This window comes from Geotrypetes seraphini, chromosome 4 (genome assembly GCF_902459505.1).
Source record: "Geotrypetes seraphini chromosome 4, aGeoSer1.1, whole genome shotgun sequence".
NCBI lineage: Eukaryota > Metazoa > Chordata > Amphibia > Gymnophiona > Dermophiidae > Geotrypetes > Geotrypetes seraphini.
The window spans coordinates 37,823,487-37,843,909 of NC_047087.1; the positions used below are offsets into that span (position 1 = coordinate 37,823,487).

A 20,423-nucleotide genomic window follows, 5' to 3' on the forward strand; every position below is an offset into this window, starting at 1 on the left:
TTCAGGTCTCCTGCTGACGAAACCTCTGCGGATACACCCCATCATTTGTCTTGCCCTGGAGGAAGCCTTCTCCACTTGATTGGCAACCTTCATGTCCTCACTAATGATCACCTCTAGGTCGCGTTCCGCCGTGGTCCTAACCAAGGTCTCACCATTTAGTACATAAGTTCTACGCGGGTTTCTCTTACCCAGGTGCATTATCTTGCATTTTTTAGCATTGAAGCCTAGCTGCCAAGTAGTTGACCATTGTTCCAGCAACAGTAGGTCGTGTGTCATATTATCAGGTAATAAGCTTTTGCCTACTATGTTGCAAAGTTTGGCGTCGTCGGCGAACAGTGATACCCTTCCTCTAAGTCCTTGCGTCATATCTCTTATGAATAAGTTAAATAGAATCGGGCCCAGGACCAAGCCCTGCGGCACTCCACTGATGGGACTGGGAACGGCAGATGAGTGGGTAAAGGAGTGAATGTCACAGTTCCACTTTCTTTCTGCAAATAAATTAAGCCTTAGGCTGAGATGACCCCTAGGAGCACACTGGGGACCAGTGGTCTAAAGCGCGTTCAACCAACTACAAAAAGCAAGCACAGGCTCGTACACACAAAGCAGAACCTCTGACTGTGACTCACAGGATGCCATGTGTTGTTTGCTTCACTGCACAGCATCATAGGCCAAATCCTGCTCAGTCTGAATATACTTGGCAGCAACATCAGCATGGTCCAAGTATTTACTGCATTTTAAAGCCTAGAAAGCATCTCTTTTATGCCCAAGAAGCAATAACAAAGAGATGATTTCTGCCATGGCTATACCTACAGCTTGAATTGGAGCTACTAAATGTGCTTTGAAGGAAGCAAGAGTGTGACGAATGATCTCTTTGTAGCGAACACGTCTCCCACAAGTTCGTTTAGCTATAAATCTACGGCACGAATATGCTGAAAACGAAATAAACCGTGACTTCCTCATGATGTCTGTTAACATTACATTCCACAACTGTGTTAGCTTTTGATATAGTCTCTCTGCTCTGCCAGCTGCTGGAAAAAGAGGAAATACAGTACAGCATGGTACCAGAATTCCCAGCTCTCGTAGTAAGTACACTGCTGGAAAAATGCCCTCCCTCCCCCCCAAAACGAACATTTACTTTACTTGCCTTCAAGTGTTTGATTTATATTCTCCCGAGTACTTTAGTGAATATGACCTAAAATTATGCAGTATAAAAATGCCACATTCCTTATTGCAGTAATAGCATAAATGGCTATACATTAACTGGAATCCAATTAAACCTCTTCAAACTATCTCAAATTTCCAGTTACTATCTCAAACTTCCAGTATTATTTATACTAACATCTTTTATACCAAACCTTAGACCAATTAAGGACGGTACAGATCCTCAGAGGGTTAAACTACCCAATGGTTCATGTGAAACAAATCACTGAACCCGATCTTCATAGGATCAATTATGCCTAATTTTTATTTTATTTGTGATTTTATAACATTTCTTTTTACTATTTTCTTAAAGTGAAGTACTTAGCTTGAATAACTTTAAGGGAGCGCCTCCACCAACATGTCCATGTTTCAAATGCTTTCGTCAGGGTTGAGGCTCCCGATTTTAATTATCGTGCTTTAAAGAAACCGCTCCTCTCCATAGAAAGTCATGACTTTAAAGCATGATAATTAAGAAAATAATAAAAAGAAATGTTATAAAATCACAAATAAAAAAAATATTAGGCATAATTGATCCTATGAAGATCGGGTTCAGTGATTTGTTTCACATGAACCACTGGGTAGTTTAACCCTCTGAGGATCTGTACCATCCTTAATTGGTCTAAGGTTTGGTATAAAAGATGTTAGTATAAATAACACTGGAAGTTGGAGATAGTTTGAAGATGTTCCTTATTGCAGGCATTTTGTATATTTTTCTTGCATGGAAGCATCCTTCCAGTCAAGCATTCTTCATTTTGGATTGTCATATGGTGTTAACTGGACCTGGATTTCATAGTTTTTTTTTCTTATATTACATCCATGCAGGAATATGCATGTACTGTGGATTTGCTGTCAGTTTAAACCAAGGAAATTACATTTTTTTTCATTTTGTGTCATTTCCAATCCAAAACTACAGAAGATGAAAGAAAAGTCATTTTATTTCTGCCTTTTTTTGTGTACATTTAGCAGTTGATAAAAATCACAGACATAAAGCAAACAAAAAAGATTTTTCATTGGGTCCAGCTAGTGCATCCTGAGAACAAATGCTTACAAGGTCACTGCAACATTTTTAGGGGGGGAAAATAAACTTTCTAAATTGTATTACAGGAAAACTATATTTTATCATCAATTTCCACTGGACTGGTATTTCATAGCAGATGTGGCTTAAAATGATGAATGTATACTAGCACTTGATTCGCTAAAGTTTTCTCCTATTCTATAATAAATAAAAAGCTTGGGGAAAGGTCTAGTTTTAGACATGATGGATCCCAAGGCATAATATTGGAAAGGGGGCACTAAAGCCTACCAGCAGACTGTGCCTTCTTCAGCTACGGGCAGGCTTGGGAGGGATCCCCTGTAGCATGGAGACCCAGTGCAACTGCCCCATTTGCATCCCTTAATATCAGCCCTGCTTAGGAGACTAAGCCCTCTGTAAAGTCATTGTGCTGACTGTAAAGACTGCCATAAATGAAAGCATATGTATCACAACCAACATATTTAGCGGATCTGTTCACGATGTGTGGTTGCCATTAGAAACTTAGGCTCGGATTCTCTAACCAGCGACATTTTTTTAGGCGCTGGTAGGTGTCCAAGATCAGAAAAAAAAAAAAAGCTTTATAAATGATGTTTTTAACAGAGTTTCAAGGGGCCTACCGGCAGCTAAAAAAATCAATGCCGTAATCGTGCCTCTGTAGGTGCTTTAGGCTGCCTGATGCCACTTGTAGGTGTGGCTGACGCTGGAAGTGGCATTAGATGGCCTACAGTGCTTACGAAGACATGATTCACATCAAAGGTAGATGCCAGAAATGCCTGGAAAACCCTGGCCCACATTTCCGGCACCGATGATCACCACCAGCTGAATATTGGGCCCTTAGTCCTAGATTCCGAATCAGTGCCGGTAACAAAATTTGAGCCCAAGAGTCCAAGCTTCAACTGGTGATGCTTTAACTGTTCTGTAAAAAGTGTAAGGATTAGCTAATTGTATCTACATTTGGTTAGCAAGCTGAATGCAATACTTCTATGATGCTCCTATAATTTTATTTGACGCTTCATGAATTTTGTTGATTTTATGATTAATCTGTACTACATATTTTGTCCGATTGCTCGCTGTGAACCACTTCATACCTTTTTTGGGGAGAGATGGTTGACAAATCTATTAAAAAAAATAAAATCAGGAACTTTCTTCAAGGGTACATTTACCTAAGTGTTTATAAAATATTAGTGCAAATCTGCTTGCCCTGGATCGGTAGCATGGAAAATTGCTACTCCTTGGGTTTTGGCCAAGTACTAGGGACCTGGATTGGCCACCGTGAGAATGGGCTACTGGGTTTGATGGCTATTCTTATGTTCGGCATCATGACTTCCACCAGGTCAATGACTGATGTAAGTGGTTACATGTAAGGTGTGCCAATTAACACACACAACTGATAGTATTATATATGTTGTGCACATTGTTTGGATAGCTTATGCTATACCCACATGTACGTCCCTCTTGCTGTTATATGCTATAGCACTTAAGTGCTACCTTCTAGAATAGCACATAGTGTGTATACCCTTGCCGCATTTAGGATTGTGCCAGTATTCTAATGAAATCCAGGTGCCCAGGTGAATCTACAGACTAGGCTTTCACTGTGTGGTGCTCATTTATAGAATGACCCCAAATATAAAAATTCTAGTCACTTCAGTAATGGCAACTCAAACTCTCCACTAGTAAATACTTTGGAAGTAACCAAACTGCAAAAAATTAAAAAAAAGCATTCCAAACCTAAACCTGTCATAAAACAGCACTAATGTCTGGGAATCAAATAGCAATAATGTACCTAGAAAAAGAAGCACCCTAGAATACCAATATACTCCCTACTGGAGAAACAGAGCAAGTCAAGATGGCATAGAAATGAAAACCTAGCAGAATATCTCCCTTCTGCAGAATACACACCGAGCCGCAGATATAGCTACCAATAGTTCAAAATGTTTGGGAGTGCCAATAGAATACAATTACTGCATGCAGTGCTGTACATATTATATGCAGAAACTCTCTCTGTCCCTAGTGGGCTCACAATCTAAGTTGTTTGTGCCTGGAGCAAGGAGCTGCAGTGAGACTTGAACCCAGTTCCCCAGGATCACAGTCTGTTGCAATAACCATTAGGCAATTCCTCCGCCTGGGTTATTAGTAACTAGGTCTCAAAGCATAAAATGGGATCTGAGCTAAAACAGTGCGAGTTGTGGTAAAATAACCCATGTAAACAGTAGCCCTGTTGATAACTTCTCCCTTAATGCTAAAAATGCAGGGTCATTCATTTCAGCTGCAAAAACCCACGGGAATGGTTCAATTTAGGGGGCCAAGCACTTCTGTGCATTAAAAAAAAGAGCAGGACCTGAGGGTGATAGTATCTGATGATCTTAAGGTAACCAAACAGGTACAAAATGAATGTTAAAAAAAAAAAAAAGTCAGATGAATGTTTGGATACGGAGAATGACCAGCAAGAGAAAGGTGGCGAGACCCCTTTTTAGTACTATGTACAATTCTGGAGACCACATCTTTATCTTTATTTAAAGGTTCTATACCGCTACTAATGACTAGGGAGTGAATTCAGAGTGGTTTTCAAAGACATCCGAAATTAATTTTAAATACAGATCCAGATGGATTCCACTGTGATAGTTGTCGGCCTCCTAGCTGCTTTGGCTAGGATAACATGTTTGCATTTCCATTATTATACATCAAGAAGATGGGCAAATTGTTAAGAGGATTTAGGGGTGTACTTTCACCTGTATGATGATGTGCAATTCTTTCTGATAAAAAATTTTTTTTTTTTTGGTGGGGGGGTGAGGGGGGAGAACTGGTTGCACAATTGAATTGTTACATAGGTCAGATGGATGAATATGAATGGGCTTATTTTAAATGATGCAAAGACAGGAATTTATGATTGTAGGGATTGTGTTGGAACATTTGTAGCCAGACAGTATGTGTATGAATGTTAAGCTTCCTGTGAAGAAATCGCCTTGTGGGTGTAATTTTGGATGCAATATGACAATAAGTGTGCAAATGGTGAAAAGTGGTGAAGATGGCTTATGTACATTATGAAGGTTATGTTAGCTAAAATCAGTGTTGTTATCTGGATGGGATTTTCGAGAGGTATTGCAGAGTATGGTGTTGTCTTATTTGGACTACTGCATTGCCTTATATTTAGATATTGTTAGCATTCAAATACGGGCACTACAGTTAGTACAATGTGAGAGGCTTCCGTGTTACGGAAAGAGCTGTTGGTAGCTATGAGTACTGCTTTTAGTGTCCTGAAGATTGTACACATATGATTTTGTGCGACTATGGAAATAAATAAACGTAAAGAAGATGTAGTCAGTCCAGAGGATGGCTATTAAAATGGTCAGTGGTCTTTGACAAAGCATATGGGGACAGAACTGTTCCCTCTAAAATGAGCAGGAGTCATCCACTTACAGTCCTGCTAGCGGGAGCTGCTGTCTCACTATCACATCTTCAATAGTGAGAGACAGGCAAGTTCTGAAGGACTCCGGGGAATCTACCTGTCCATAGCAACTGAAAGCATAATATTAAAGCAGCACTCTCTGATAGCAATGCATTTGGAGGAAACCCACTCAGCTCTGAGGGAACAATGGGGTCCAAGATCTCAATACAATATAACAGAGAAGACAGAAGAGCGGAGATATGACAAAAATATTTCAATACATCTGTGGCATAAATGAACAGATGGCAAGTTTATTCTTTATTCATAATTTATTATGCCGCTACGACTGACAAGCAGATCTCAGCGGTTCACAAATATATAAAGCAGGAAAGGAGCTACACTGTTGACAGTAAAGAAGAAAGTAAAACAGGCATGAAAAAGGAGATCAAAGAGGAAATTAGGGGGGAGGGAAGGCAAAGAGGGGAAGGGGAAGAACAAGGAAGGGGTCTTAGAGAAAATAAAGCATGGGAGCAGGTTCTCTAAACACAATGTTCCTTTCAATCTGAAAGGAAACGCTGGAATGAAGGTGAAAGGGGATAGACTCAAGAGCAATCCAAGGAAACACTTTCCATATGGAAAAGGTGGTGAATCCATGGAACAGCTTCCCAGTGGAGGCGGCAGAGACAAGACTACACTAGAATTCAAGAAAGCATGGAAGAAGCATATAGGATCAGATGGCACCAATGATGGGCAGGCCAGATAAAAAGAGAGGAAATGTCAGCCTATGTTAATCTCCATTATTAGTGTCCCAGTATCAATATTTGTCCCACTAAGGCAGGGGTGTCAAAGTCCCTTTTCGAGGGCCGCAATCCAGTCGGGTTTTCAGGATTTCACCATTGAATATGAATGAGATCTATTAGCATACCATGAAAGCAGTGCATGCAAATAGATCTCATGCATATTCATTGGGGAAATCCTGAAAACCCGACTGGATTGCGGCCCTCGAGGAGGAACTTTGACACCCCTGCACTAAAGGGTCCTTGTGCTAAAAACTGCAGTAAGCGCTACTGCATACTTACTGCACATTTAAGAAAACAAAACAAAAAAACAAGCAAAAACATACCGTGGAACATGCACTAGCATCCCTTGGTAAAATGGGAAGGGGATGTGGAGAATGGGCTAAATCAGTTAGCACATGATAATTGATTAGCGAGGAATCCTTTACTACATATAAAACAGATGGTGGTCAGGGCTCATGTGGTAATTTTTTTTTTTTTTAACAGCTGCATGTTAATGATGAAATTAGTTTGTGGCCATTAATTAGGAAACTGGGCCTATTTCCATCCACAGCAAAAGTGGCCTTCCCGAACACAGTACAGGAGCTGCTTAGTACTGAGCGACACATCTGGCTCCTATGATCTCAAATACAGAATAAAAGTATCCATATACTGGAAGCAGGGACCCTGAGAACTCTGGATGCAATGTAACACTGGAGGAAAAAATTGCAATTTTCTTCTATATTGTGCAATATGCAAAGTTATTATGGTTGTACAAATGGGTTCTACCTTTTACTAATTGGAATGCTCCCAGTTTCTCCATTTTCCTTGTGTCAGTCTTCATCTAAGTTGTTTTCCAATGTCTAGTTTCATTTCTTATTTCCTCTCCCATTTTCCATTCTTTTCTGCATCTTTCTCCGACATCGAGAGGCATTTTCAAAAGAACGTCCAAGCCAAAATGGAGACATCCTGCTCATGTTACCCCCCCCCCCCATCTCGCAGCCATTTTCAAACAGGGAAAACATTGGGATTTCTTGTTTGAAAATATGTGAAGGATGTTCTTACATTGAAAATGTCTAAAATGAACAGCCATTTTCCAAAATGAAATGTCTAAAATATGAACACAAGAAGCCAGCCACAAAAACAACAGTCTGGCATAATTTGTGTAAAAAATGGTCACACAGACATCCCTGCAGAGCAGAGGAGCAGCCTAGTGATCAGTGCAATGGACTTTAAACAATGGGACCCAGGTACAAATCCCATCTTAATCCCACTATACAGTATGTTATTGTGAGCCTTCCAGAATAGAAAAACCTACTGATTCTAAAGGTACCTGTTAGGACCAAGTTGTCACTGTTAAAGCTAGGTACCCTCTTAATGGCCAGGTCCTGGTGACAGATTCCCACTGCGTTAGGCGGGCAATTTCCCAGAGGATCATAGTCAGTGTTCCCGCTAAGCTGCGCTGGTGTGCGCTGGCGCACAAAATATACATCGCAGCTCACAAGTTTCTCGTCACAGCGCACGGCGTACGGCAGATGGCAGGGCGGCGAGAGGAGAATCGGGCGAGTTGGCTCATAACTTGCTGGCGCCCGATATTTTTAGCTCACAGCGAAAAAAGTTTGCTCACAACACCCGCCCGCTTAGAGGGAGCACTGAGTTCAACCCCTACTTCTGTAACCTAGCGTTATCAGAGACTGCAGTTTTTTTTAACAACTTGAAGTAAAGAACAAACACTTACAGTTTTGACAATTTCAAGGCAGTTCAGTTCTTACATAATTTTCTCACTCAACCAGCACGTCCTATACAAGGGGAAGCTGGGAGTGTACCCACATACTTTGAGGGGAATAACACTGTGCTCCAGACTTAGATACAGGACCTAAGCTGTACTAGGCTAACAGAAATAAAGGATGAAAACTTGATGAGGGGACAATGCTTGTCCTAATGTTTCATATGGCCATCATATGGCATCTCACAAAATGGATTCTGGTTTTCCAACAGAAGCTATAGGGCAGGCGGGCTAGCTAGGGTCTCTGAGAAGCAAAGCACTTTGGGAGATCAAGTCCACAGACGATCAAACACTCCATATACTTATATCATACAAGAAACTGCACACATGAAATGGGAGCAGAACATTCTCTGCCTGGTATCTGTAGATATCACTATTACTATTTAAACTTAATACATAGTAGATGACGGCAGATAAATACCATATAGTCTATTTAAATAGCACCCAACTAAAGTAGCCAACACACTTGCAGGAGTATTATAGGTGTAATTCAGGTACATTAGGGTATTTTTTGTGTTCCAGGAGGGCTCACATATTTGTTCAGAAATAAGAGTTAAAGTGGAGATTACACCTGGGTCCTGTTGTTCAAAGTCCACTGCACTGACCACTTGCTTGCTGCTCTATTAGGAACTGCCATAATATTTGAAGCTGCCGCAGAGCCTGGTATCCACTGTCATTTTCACTTCTTCAGGGGTGGAAGGGGACCAGTAACCACTGGGAGATTTAAAAGGGTTATATATCTTCATCCCTCTAGTGGCCAGCTAATCAATCAGGGCACCATTTTGTACCCTGGATGTGATTGAAACAGGTCTAGATAAAAACATCCTTTTTTTGCTTTGGATATCTCTTCATATTCCACTATTGCCATAAGTTGTCCTAATTTTGGGCCCAACCTAATCCCACCCAAAATATGCCTCCAACACATCCCTTTGCTATTTGAATGAACTGCAGTGTAAAATGTCCAAATTCTGCCTTTTGAAAATCATGATTTGGATTTTTTCGGCAGATGTCCCTCAAACTGCCAGCATCTCCCCTTCCCCGCTCTAGCCCCCAGTTGCCAGATCTCCACTGCCCCTCACCCAGTTGCCAGCCTCTCATCTCCCTTTCTCTCCCTGCTTCTAGTCTGTTGATTACCTCCTCCTAGTTTAAAGAAGATTAAGTGTTAGGCAGGCTCTGTAAGCACAGGCCTGCGCTGAAGTGCTGTTGTATCTGCCGCCACCCCCCACCCCCAACTTTGACAGGAAGCTCAAGGGTGAGATAGGGCAGCGCTTCCATCTAGGTCTGTACTTACAGGACCCATGTACCAATGATTCTATTTTCACTTGGAGTAGGGGTAGGAGGAGACAGGTGGGTGGGTGGCAACAGCAAGCCCAGCAGGAAGAAGGCTTTTGCATGTGCCAGATCTGTGCCACTGAACTATTAGCAGGGCCGGCCCTGATAGGGCCCCTGAATTTGTCTCTAGTGAGAGCTCAATTGGAGCACTGTGTATGATTCTGGAGACTGCACCATCAAAAAGATATAAACAGGATGCACTGTAGTTGGTCCAGCGGGCAGCTACTAAAAGTGTTGGGGGTTTTCATCATAAAGTATATGGGAAATGAATTTAAAAAAAACTACTTTGGAAGTAAGGCAAAAGAGGAGAGAATGAGTGAGAAAAATGGCCTAGTGGTTACAGCTGCTGCCTCAGCATCCTGAGGTTGTGAATTTGATCCCAGCCTGTTCCTTGCAACTCTGGGTAAATCACTTAATCCCTCCGTTGCCCCAGGTACCACAGTTAGATTGTGAGCCTGCCAGGACCGATATGGAAAAATACTTAAGAGTACTTGATTAGTATTCAATGTTAAAAAGTCCAAACAAATAACTTAAATACTTCTGTGTATAAGTACAATTGAAAGGAAGTTCTAGATTGTAGGGGCATAGGATAAAGGTGTAAGGGCTATGAGTAATCTAAGGAAATCTTTCTTTACATAATGGCTTCCTAGTGGAGACAAGGACTGTATTTGAAATCAAAGAAAGCATGGGAAAGAACAGAGGATCTTCAAGAGAAAGGAAAGAAAATAGAACTTAGTAGTTGACATGTACAGGCCATATGGTCTTCATCTGCCATTTAAAAAAAATATTTCTACATAATTAAGAGCGAGTAAATCATTTATTGATATATCAAATAGTAACATAGTAATGGTCAATAGATAAAAAGCCTCTCAGCTCCTCTAGACCAGTGTTCTTCAACCTTTTGACACCTATGGACTACCGGAAATAAAATAATTATTTTGTGGACTGGCACTGGTCCGCGGACCGGCAGTTGAAGAACACTGGGCTAAGTCGTACCCATCTCCACCCAATCTCCGCCCCAGATCCTGCCCCCATAATAGTACTAATTGTAACACCATTTTTTCCATTCATTTTTCATATACACACACACAATATAACTGTATTAACAACATATAATGGTTAATAATAAAATTAAAATACACAAAGCACACTGTATGCTTTTCAAAATTCATTCCTACCAGAAAACAGATAACCCCATGCAAATACTGGACCAAAAACTAAAAGTACTAATATTTACGAACAAACCCTAAGAAGCAAGACTCTGCAAGCAGCACAACCCCAGAAGAAAAGAACCAAATGCATTTCTTCCTGAACAGACAGCAGATGTAAATCAATCACTAAATAAAAAAATAAAAGTCTTCCCCCCTACCATTGTTGTCTCTCTCCCTCCATGCTGTGCCTTGCCTTCTGGTCTGCACCTCCGGTGTTATCTTTGGGCCGGTCCACGGTGCAATCAACTTGGCGTCTTTGGGATGGCTCCCTGAGTGCTGCAGTGCAAAAATTGTGGCCAGCGGCTCCTCTTGCACGTCCCACGCCTCATCTGGAAGCCTTCCCTCTGATGTTGCGATGTCAGAAAGAAGGCTTCTGGTTCAGGCACAGGATGCAGGTAGGAGCCTTTTCCCATGGCTTTGTGCACTGCAGCACTCAGGGAGCCGGCCCGAAGATGCTGCGTCGATCGCACCGTGGACCGGTGGCTGAAGAACACTATCTTCTGCCCGATGGATGTGCCGGCCCTGTGGACCAGCAGAAAATTTCTGCAGCTTGGCACCGCTCCATGGACTGGCGGTTGAAGAACACTGCTCTAGACTATCTGTGTCTAGACTACCTGTCAAGATCTCCAGTTATCCATCCTGGGTATTTCTACCATGTCATTAGTTAGCTACCTCAAGTCTGGATTCAGTTACTGGATTTTCAATAAAATGCAATTTTGGGAATGATCCAGTGGCTACTTCTGGGAGAAATAGTTGCTTTGGCTCTACAATATCAGTAACATGAGACCAGCATGGCACCAATATACACACAATCTAAAATCTAGCTGCTTTGTTTTGGCAAACAACAAGCTGAAATACTAAGACAGCAAATAGCTCGAGATCCACAGCTCGAATAGATCCCTAGGTGTGGATTGTGCAGTGGCAAGACAGGAAGCATAGGATTGGCAAACTGATCAATAGAAATGTTCTAATTATAGATTTCTTACCTGCACTGAATTTAATCTGCAATAGCCGTTCAGCGGAAATCTGATGACATGAGTTGGGTCTTGATTCCAACCTGCATTTACAGAGTTACACATAACATCCCCAGTTTCAGGGAATATCTCTTCTATTAAAGCCTTCTCCCCACTCAGTGCGATCCTCTCTCCAAGATCTGGAGTCACTCGCACCACCAAGCAGTCACAAGGCTGGAAGTGTTTTCTCTGCTCTTTATCTTGTTTCCATCGTTCAAGTTCTTTAACCATTGGCTGTAGCTGGTAGTATTTTGCTTCTTCATATAAGAGGTTGAATTCCTTTAAAAACACAAGAATTACAATAGTTATAGGTGAAGTGAACTTTGTGCACCAACTGAACTTGCATATATCTGGCTGACAGAGGTACTAAATACTGTGACAGTGAATCAGAACTACAACATGAGGAGTGGCCTAGTGGTAGAGCTGCTGTCTCAGCACCCTGAAGTTGTAGGATCAAATCCCAGCACTTCTTCTTGTGACCCTGGGCAAGTCACTTAATCCTCCATTGCCCTAAGTACAAAATAAGTACCGGTATATATGTATACCACTTTGAATGATAGATAGATTAAAAACTGACAAATCTCCAGGCCCGGACGGAATCCACCCTAGGGTACTGAAAGAACTAAAGGAGGAAGTAGCGGAACTATTACAGTGGGTTTGTAATCTATCCCTGAAAACAGATGTGATCCCGGAGAATTGGAACATAGCTAATGTTACGCCCATCTTTAAAAAAGGATCGAGAGGTGACCCGGGGAACTACAGACCGGTAAGTTTGACTTTGGTTCCGGGGAAGATGGCAGAAGCGCTGGTAAAAGAAAGCATCGATGAGCATCTAGAAAAGAATAAACTAATGAAAACAAACCAACATGGATTCTGCAAGGGAAGATCGTGCCTAACGAACTTATTGTACTTTTTCGAAGGAATTAACAAACAAATGGACAAAGGGGACCCCATAGACATTGTATACTTAGATTTCCAAAAAGCCTTTGACAAGGTACCCCATGAACGCCTACTATGGAAACTGAAGAGCCATGGGGTGGAAGGAAACGTACATAGATGGATCAAAAATTGGCTAACGGGTAGAAAGCAAAGGGCCACTACTTGGACTGGAGGAGGGTCACGAGTGGTGTTCCGCAGGGGTCGGTACTCGGTCCGCTGCTGTTCAATGTATTTATAAACGATCTAGAAGCAGGGACGAAGTGCGAAGTAATAAAATTCGCAGACGACACCAAACTATTTAGTGGAGTTGGGACAAGAGAAGATTGTGAGTACTTACAAGGGGATCTGAACAAACTAGAAGAGTGGGCGACGAGATGGCAGATGAAGTTTAATGTAGAGAAATGTAAAGTCTTGCATGTAGGAAGCAGGAACCTGAAGTACAGCTATACAATGGGAGGGCTGGTAATGGGTGAAAGTACCCTAGAAAAGGACTTGGGGGTAATAGTGGACAAGACAATGAAGCCGTTGGCACAGTGCGCAGCGGTCTCTAAGAAGGTGAATAGAATGCTAGGTATTATCAAGAAAGGTATTACAACCAGAACGAAAGAAGTTATCCTGCATGTTGTTATCGGGCGATGGTGCACCCGCATCTGGAGTACTGCGTCCAATATTGGTTGCCGTACCTTAAGAAGGATATGGCATTACTCGAGAGGGTTCAGAAAAGAGCGACGAGATTGATAAAGGGTATGGAAAACCTTTCATTTGCTGAAAGATTAGATAAACTGGGGCTCTTTTCCCTGGAAAAGCGGAGGCTTAGAGGGGACATGATAGAGACTTACAAGATCATGAAGGGCATAGAGAAAGTAGAGAGGGACAGATTCTTCAAACTTTCAAAAACTAAAAGAACGAGAGGGCATTCGGAAAAATTAAGAGGGGACAGATTCAGAACCAATGCTAGGAAGTTCTTCTTCACCCAAAGGGTGGTGGACACCTGGAACGCGCTTCCAGAGGGTGTGATAGGACAGAGTACGGTATTGGAGTTCAAGAAGGGATTGGATGATTTCCTGAAGGAAAAGGGGATAGAAGGGTATAGATAGAGGACCTGATGGGCCACCGCGTGAGCCGACTGCTGGGCGCGATGGACCTCTGGTCTGACAGAGCAGAGGCACTGCTTATGTTCTTTTATACCACCATAAAAAGGTGGTATAAAAGTCCCATCTCCTTTCCCCCTTTCTGCTCAGGAGTTGGCTGAAAATTTCATTATAAATCTCTACAAGTTTATAATCTTCCTCAAATTTGAGTAGAAAACAAGAAATCTCAACCAGTATTAATCAAAAATTGTATTTCTTGCAGTGTCTTTATAACAATCAGCTGCTTGTCCATTGGATAAGGTTTCAACATTTTATGTTTAAAATGTTAAAACTAGCAAATTAGGGCATATTGATATTTGATAACTTTTCATAATTTGATTGTTATTTGTATTCTATTAATATCAAGACTGACAACGTTATGAACTGCAAAAATTATAATGGTTGTCCTTACACCTGTCTGATGAAAGTCAACAGGTTTATGCGGGAGAAGATATTTCAGAATGGTAGACTATGACGAGAGGCATCCCACAGGGCAGCTCTTTCTGCAGCGCTATTTAATACCTACTTAATGCCACTCTCCAAACTTTTAAGGGATATAGAAGTGTCATTCTGATTATATGCAGATGATATAATTTTGTTTGCTTCATTTGACATGACTGTGGTTGTAATGTCCTCGGGGATACTTAGTAAAGCTTATTTCCAAATGGTTTTCATAAATGGATTGGCCATAACCTTAAGGATAACCATTGCTACAGTTTTCCTAAATAGGAATTATTCATTAGCACCATTTTGAGCATCATGTGATTACACTCGTTAATGAAGTACAATGTTTTTCATTCACTCTGGACATTGATCTGTGTGGCCTCAAGAGTAATTCATGGAATATTTTTAAACTAAGGGCAGTTTTTAGCGCAGAGAGCTACGCTGAATGGCCCACACTGCTCCTGATGCTCATAGGAACTCTATGAGCGTCGGGAACAGCGTGGGCCATTCAGTGCGGCTCACGGTGCTACAAACTACTAGCGCAGTTTGATAGAAGAAGCCATAAATGTAGTAGTACATGATTTAAAGGGGGGTCTGATTTATGAAGATTTTCATAAGGGAGTGAAGCCTTCATCTTACCAAATACCAATTCCTGCAATATTTTATATTTAGCTTTACCTGATGTTTTGATGAAACCTTTCTCAGCTGGTCAAGAACGTGGTGGCTTGCCTATTAATGGTGTTAAAAAATCTGATTATATCAGTATTTAATAAATTACACTGGCTACCAGTTATATTTTAAGAGCAGATTTCCAAAGTTATAGTTTTTAAATCATTCAACATCATAACCAAGACAGAGTTGAATTCCCTGTGGCAACACTATATACCTGGCTGTATTTTATGGTCTAGCCAAGAGAAGTTACTGACTGTACCTTCAGTTTCTGTTGCTTGTAAAACGATTGCACGATCTTGAGTAATATCAATTGCAAGTGAAATATCTTGCCAAAAGTGTAATATTCTGAGATGAACTTTTTTTAACATTTAGGAAAAAGCTGAAAATGAATATATTTCAACTAGCAAACAATTAGGTTTTAAAATGTCTTATTAAATTTCTATTATGTTTGTACTATGTATGTACTTCTGGAACCCATCTAGTAATGTAAAGAATAGGTGGGCTAGAAATCTACTAAATGAAATGAAAAGAAATTGTCTTTATGAATGTTGTATTCTATCCTTGGTAAACAAATCTCAAAGAAATACATAAATATCTCTTCCAATAACCCGACTCCATACCAAGCTCAGTTGACCTTGGTCCAGCCATTTTAGTTTAAGAGGAGGCCACACACATAAAAAACAGAAACCTGCATCATAAGCAGACCAGGGCTGTAGCCATAGGGCGGACATGCAGTACTTATATGCTACTGGCAGCTGACTCGGAAGCCTTCCTTCTGACGCATTTGCGTTTTGAGTCAGAGGGAAGGCTTCTGGGTCAGCTGCCGGCAGTGTGTAGGAACTGTTGCTAGTGACCGGAAGAGAAACAGATATGCTGCACAGGCTGGTGAAGAGATGGGAAGGGCGGGGAAGAGAGAGGAAGGGCGGGGAAGAGAGAGGCTGCTGTTGCACAGGCTGGGGGGGGGGGGAGGGGCAGGGGAGAGGAGGAGATGCCTGCCCACCTTGGGCTTAGTTCTACCCAAAATTGGCTGTCTAGCTATGCCACTGATGCAGACATCAATATAATCCAGTGGCGTAACGAAGATGAGAAGCGCTTGGGATGGTGGTGCTCCTCCACCACTCTCCCTGCTGTGTGAGAGTGCCCCTTCTTGTTCCCTGTACCTTTTCAGCATGCCCACATTGGTATCGACTCACCCTTTGATGTCACTTCCTAAGCACAGGACCCGGAAGTGGCGTCAGAGCGCGCCGATGCCGACATGGGCAGCAATGTTGCTCGCACCAGAGAAGTAAAGAAGGTAAGGGGAAGGAAAGGGGTGCATGTCAGGGGGAGGAGCAGAGAGGAAGAGGGGTGCCAGTGCCCTTAGCAAGACGGCACCCGGGGCAGACCGCCACCCCCCTTAATTTGCCACTGATACAATCCAATAAATCTCTTTGCAAATTCAACCAAAATAAAATCTCCGAGTGTCACAAGAGATCAAAATCATTTCTTTCCTATGCTAAAGTCTAAGTCTTACAATTATGTGCTACATCCATAACCAACTTATTTTGGAAACACAACATATCTCTGAATCCCCCAACTTAAGTCCTCTTGGACCTAAAATTTCCTGCATCCGAAGGGCATTTGCTTTTAATGGGCATGGGAAAGGGCATGAATGGAAAAATATGATGTGTGTGTATTATTATGCCATTTTGGATTTGTGTTAGGTATATAATTTTATTTTCTCCTTCATTTGTTTCATTCATTTCATTGTTAGCACGCTCTTTTCTTTACCATGTGTGTTGTGTACGTTACCTGATGTTGTGTATACTGTTTGCTGAAAAGACAAATGATATTCTATTAGTTTCCTATGCCCTTTTCAAATGGGAAACATAAAACAAATATATGATTTAATGTTTTAAAAAACAACAGCACATCCCTACAAGGTAGGAGGAGGCTTATAAAAAGGATCAGACACATAGGTTCAGTTTGGAGTAAGCACTGGGGTAGGTCATTTGCACCCATATGCTGCAGCTGCTAATGTTGAACTGGTCCTCTTCTCCTACTGCTAATATGGACTTTGTTACCCACTGCCTCCCCCCAAACTAAAGCAGGAAAACTATACTTATACTGTAACATCATAAATGATACTATTAGGATCCATGCAAAGTAGAAACTGTTTTCTTAAAATTTATTTCCTTAGCTTAAAACAGCAGAACACACTAGCCTGTCTTCAAATACTGCCGTACCCAAACACCATTAGAACAAATAAAACCATTGAGCTCTGCTCGTTTCCATCTGCTTTGGAATTAATTCCTGAGGAGACATTACAATTTCTGGAAGCTTCTGCCACTTGGTTGCTTTTACTATTAAAATTTTAACTATGTGACAGTGCTATGCCAATTCTTATCAGACTCCTAGGCAGGCATCACAGTGGATACTGCTGAATTCCTACTTTTAATGTAACAGCTCAGCTGCTATCTCAGGGAAAGAGATTTAACAAAAAAGAACAACTGTCCAGTATCGATAAGGTTCATTAGGTGGTGTGCCAGCATTTCATGTTATCACCATCTCTGATGCTTCTAATGTATGTTGGCATCATCTGAGGGTGAGCTCCAGTCAACCATATCATCCAAGGCAGATCCTTTCCCATAGTTGGCTAGAATGGAAATTCCACCTCTCCCCCTTTTTCCAGGAAAGCCTGGCAAGCTAATTGGTCCAGTGATGGGTCTAGTGACCACGGTTAAAAACAAGAGTATAAAATTAAAAAAAAAAAGATACCAAATAAATTAGGATGAAAAATGAGACCTAAGAATAAGATCCAAGGAGGAGACAACAGAGACCAAATTTAGTTCAATGTTTAATAAAGGTTTATATACCGCCCTTCGTTTTGATCACCAAAGTGGTTTACAATGGATTCTAGAAAGGAAAAGGAACTACAATTAAAATTATAGGAAAGAAGAGAGAGACAGTAACAAAACCAACAATTACATCTGTACATGTGTATCAGCTTAGAATTCTCCCCAAAATGCTTGCTGAAATACGTAAGCTTTCAACAATGCTCTAAATTTCATATATAAAAGCTCAGCTTGTGTTTATAGTGCAAAGGATTCCATAGAGTAGGAATTGTGGCAAAGAATGCAGAGTGTTTTGTAGATGTTAATTTTGACATATGTATTGGTGCAATAACTAGTTGGTGAGCCAAGAGTGAACAAGATGGTCTGTAAGGAATAATGAGATTTGCTAGGTACTGAAGGCAACCAAAGTAAAGAGCCTTGAAAACAAGTGGAAAGAGTTTATGATGTATATGATATTTGATGGGTAACCAATGATGCTTCCTGAGTAGAGGTGTTACAAGGTCATAACGATAGGCAGCTGTAAGCAACCTAATATTTTAAGACATCTAGTTAGTTCTCTTATTTGATAAAATTCCTATAAAGTAGTGAAGGGGTAGCCTAAAGGCTATATCTGAGAACCTGGGAGAGTGAGTTTTGAACCCAAACTCCTCTCAAGTCATTGAGCAAGTCACTTTACCCTTTACTGCCCTCCATAACAAGAGGCTGTCCTGTGAATATCGCATCCCAATGAAAAAAAATCACTCTCAAACAAGAAACCACAGGTCCGATTACCAAACAACTTTTCTTACGGAGTGCTACTAATAGTTCATCCATACTCAAAAATTCATTAGAAACTCATACGTCACATCAGTGAAGTCGAGTTGCAGCCTAGTGGTTAGAGCAGCTGCCTCAGCATCTTCAGGTTGGGAGTTCGAGTCCCACTGCAGCTCCTTGTGACTCTGGGTAAGTCACTTAACACCCCAGGTACAAAACATTACCCCAGGTACAAAACAAGTACCTGTCTAAAATATATAAACTGCTCAAATTCCAAGTTTATTACATATTTGATATACCGTCTATCAAAGGTTACCTAGACGGTTTACAATATTACATTTTTAAAAGTAAAAAAAAAAAAAAAAAGGGGGGCATTGAGAGTTTAAATATTAGAGACGACATAGACAAATGGTAACAAGAGGCCATGGGTAAGGATAGGTTGTATAAGCCACACAGAAAAAGTGTTACAGGCAGTCCCCGGTTTAAAAAGTCTGACTTATGTCAAACTCGTACATATGAACCAGGGTCCTGTCTCTCCCTTCCTATGTCAATGTGCCCCTTCTTCCTCCCTTCCTGTCCAAACGTGACCCTCCTCCTCTATGCTGTGTCCCAACACATCCCTCTTCATCTTTTCCTCTGTTCTGCGTCCCAAATTCATGACTCTCGTGGGTGTTTACCTCCTCTGGCCAGCTCTCTCCTCTCAGTGGCACTTCTTTGCGAAGCCACGGCCGCTGGTTCCAGCTCGAGGCTTGTGACTGACCTGGAAGCCTTCCCTCATGTCAAAGGGAAGGCTTCTGGGTCAGCTGCGAGCTGTGTGCAGGAACTAGCGGCCTTGGCTTCGCAAAGAGAAGTGCCACTGGGAGGAGAGAGAGCTGACCAGAAGAGGTAAAACACCCATGGGAGGCACAAAGGGACCGGCTGCCGGTCAGCTGTGTGTAGGAATTGCAGCTGAGGCTTTGCAAAGAGAACTGCGATGGGAGGAGGGAGCTGGCCAGAGGAGATAACACCTATGGGAGGCACGAATTTGGGTTGCAGAACGGAGGGAAAGACAACAAGGAGCACATTGGGACACGGAAGGGAGGAGAAGGGATGTGTTTGGACAGGAAGGGAGAAGCAGGGTTGCTTTGGGACATAGAAGGGAGGGAGCACAAACTTCAGACAAAGGATGGAAGGAAGAAAGGAGGGAGCATGAACTTAGGAGATAGGATGGAACAATGGAGGGAGTGAGGGAAAGAGATGCTGAGGTGGGGGAGGGAACAGAAAGGGAGAATTGTTAGACATGGGTGTCTGCATTAGGATGGAACAATGGAGGGAATGAGGGAAAGAGATGCTAAGTTGGGGGAGGGAATGGAAAGGAAGAATTGTTGGACATGGGTATCTACGTGAGGATGGAACAATGGAGGGAATGAGGGAAAGAGATGCTAAGTTGGGGGAGGGAATGGAAAGGGAGAATTGTTGGACATGGGTGTCTGCGTGAGGATGGAACAATGGAGGGAGAGAGGGAAAGAGATGCTGAGGGAGAATTGTTGGACATGGATGTCTGAGTGAGAGGGAGAGAGAGACAGTAGACATGGGGAAATGAAGAGAGGGGTGAATTGTTGGGCATAGGGAGGGAGGAAAAAATATTGGACATGGTGGTGGGAGAGGTGGGAGGTACAAATGTATGGGGAAGAGAGATGAGAGGGAGAAATGTTGGATGTGGTGGTAGTGGAGAGGAAACAGTGGAATGAATGAAGAACAAAAGTAAGTGTAAATCCAATTTTTCTATTTAAACTACGGTACATTGTTTTGAGGACTGTTTCTTTAATGTTTTTATAGACTGTGTACTCTACAGGATCCGACTTACATACAAATTCAACTTAAGAATGGTTTAAAATACAGATCTCATTCTTAACCCAGGTACTCCCTATATATC

General features: G+C 41.8%; 1 protein-coding gene across 3 annotated transcripts in view; it reads right to left on the reverse strand.

Annotated features, from left to right (window-relative positions):
- Nucleotides 1–20,423, reverse strand: part of KCTD15 (potassium channel tetramerization domain containing 15) — a 155,027-nt gene that overhangs the window by 30,207 nt on the left and 104,397 nt on the right. For all 3 annotated transcript variants that reach the window (XM_033942715.1, XM_033942716.1, XM_033942718.1), the window contains one exon: nt 11,710–12,015. In XM_033942715.1, the coding sequence (XP_033798606.1) occupies nt 11,710–12,015 (306 nt within the window). The remainder of the gene's footprint in view (nt 1–11,709; nt 12,016–20,423) is intronic.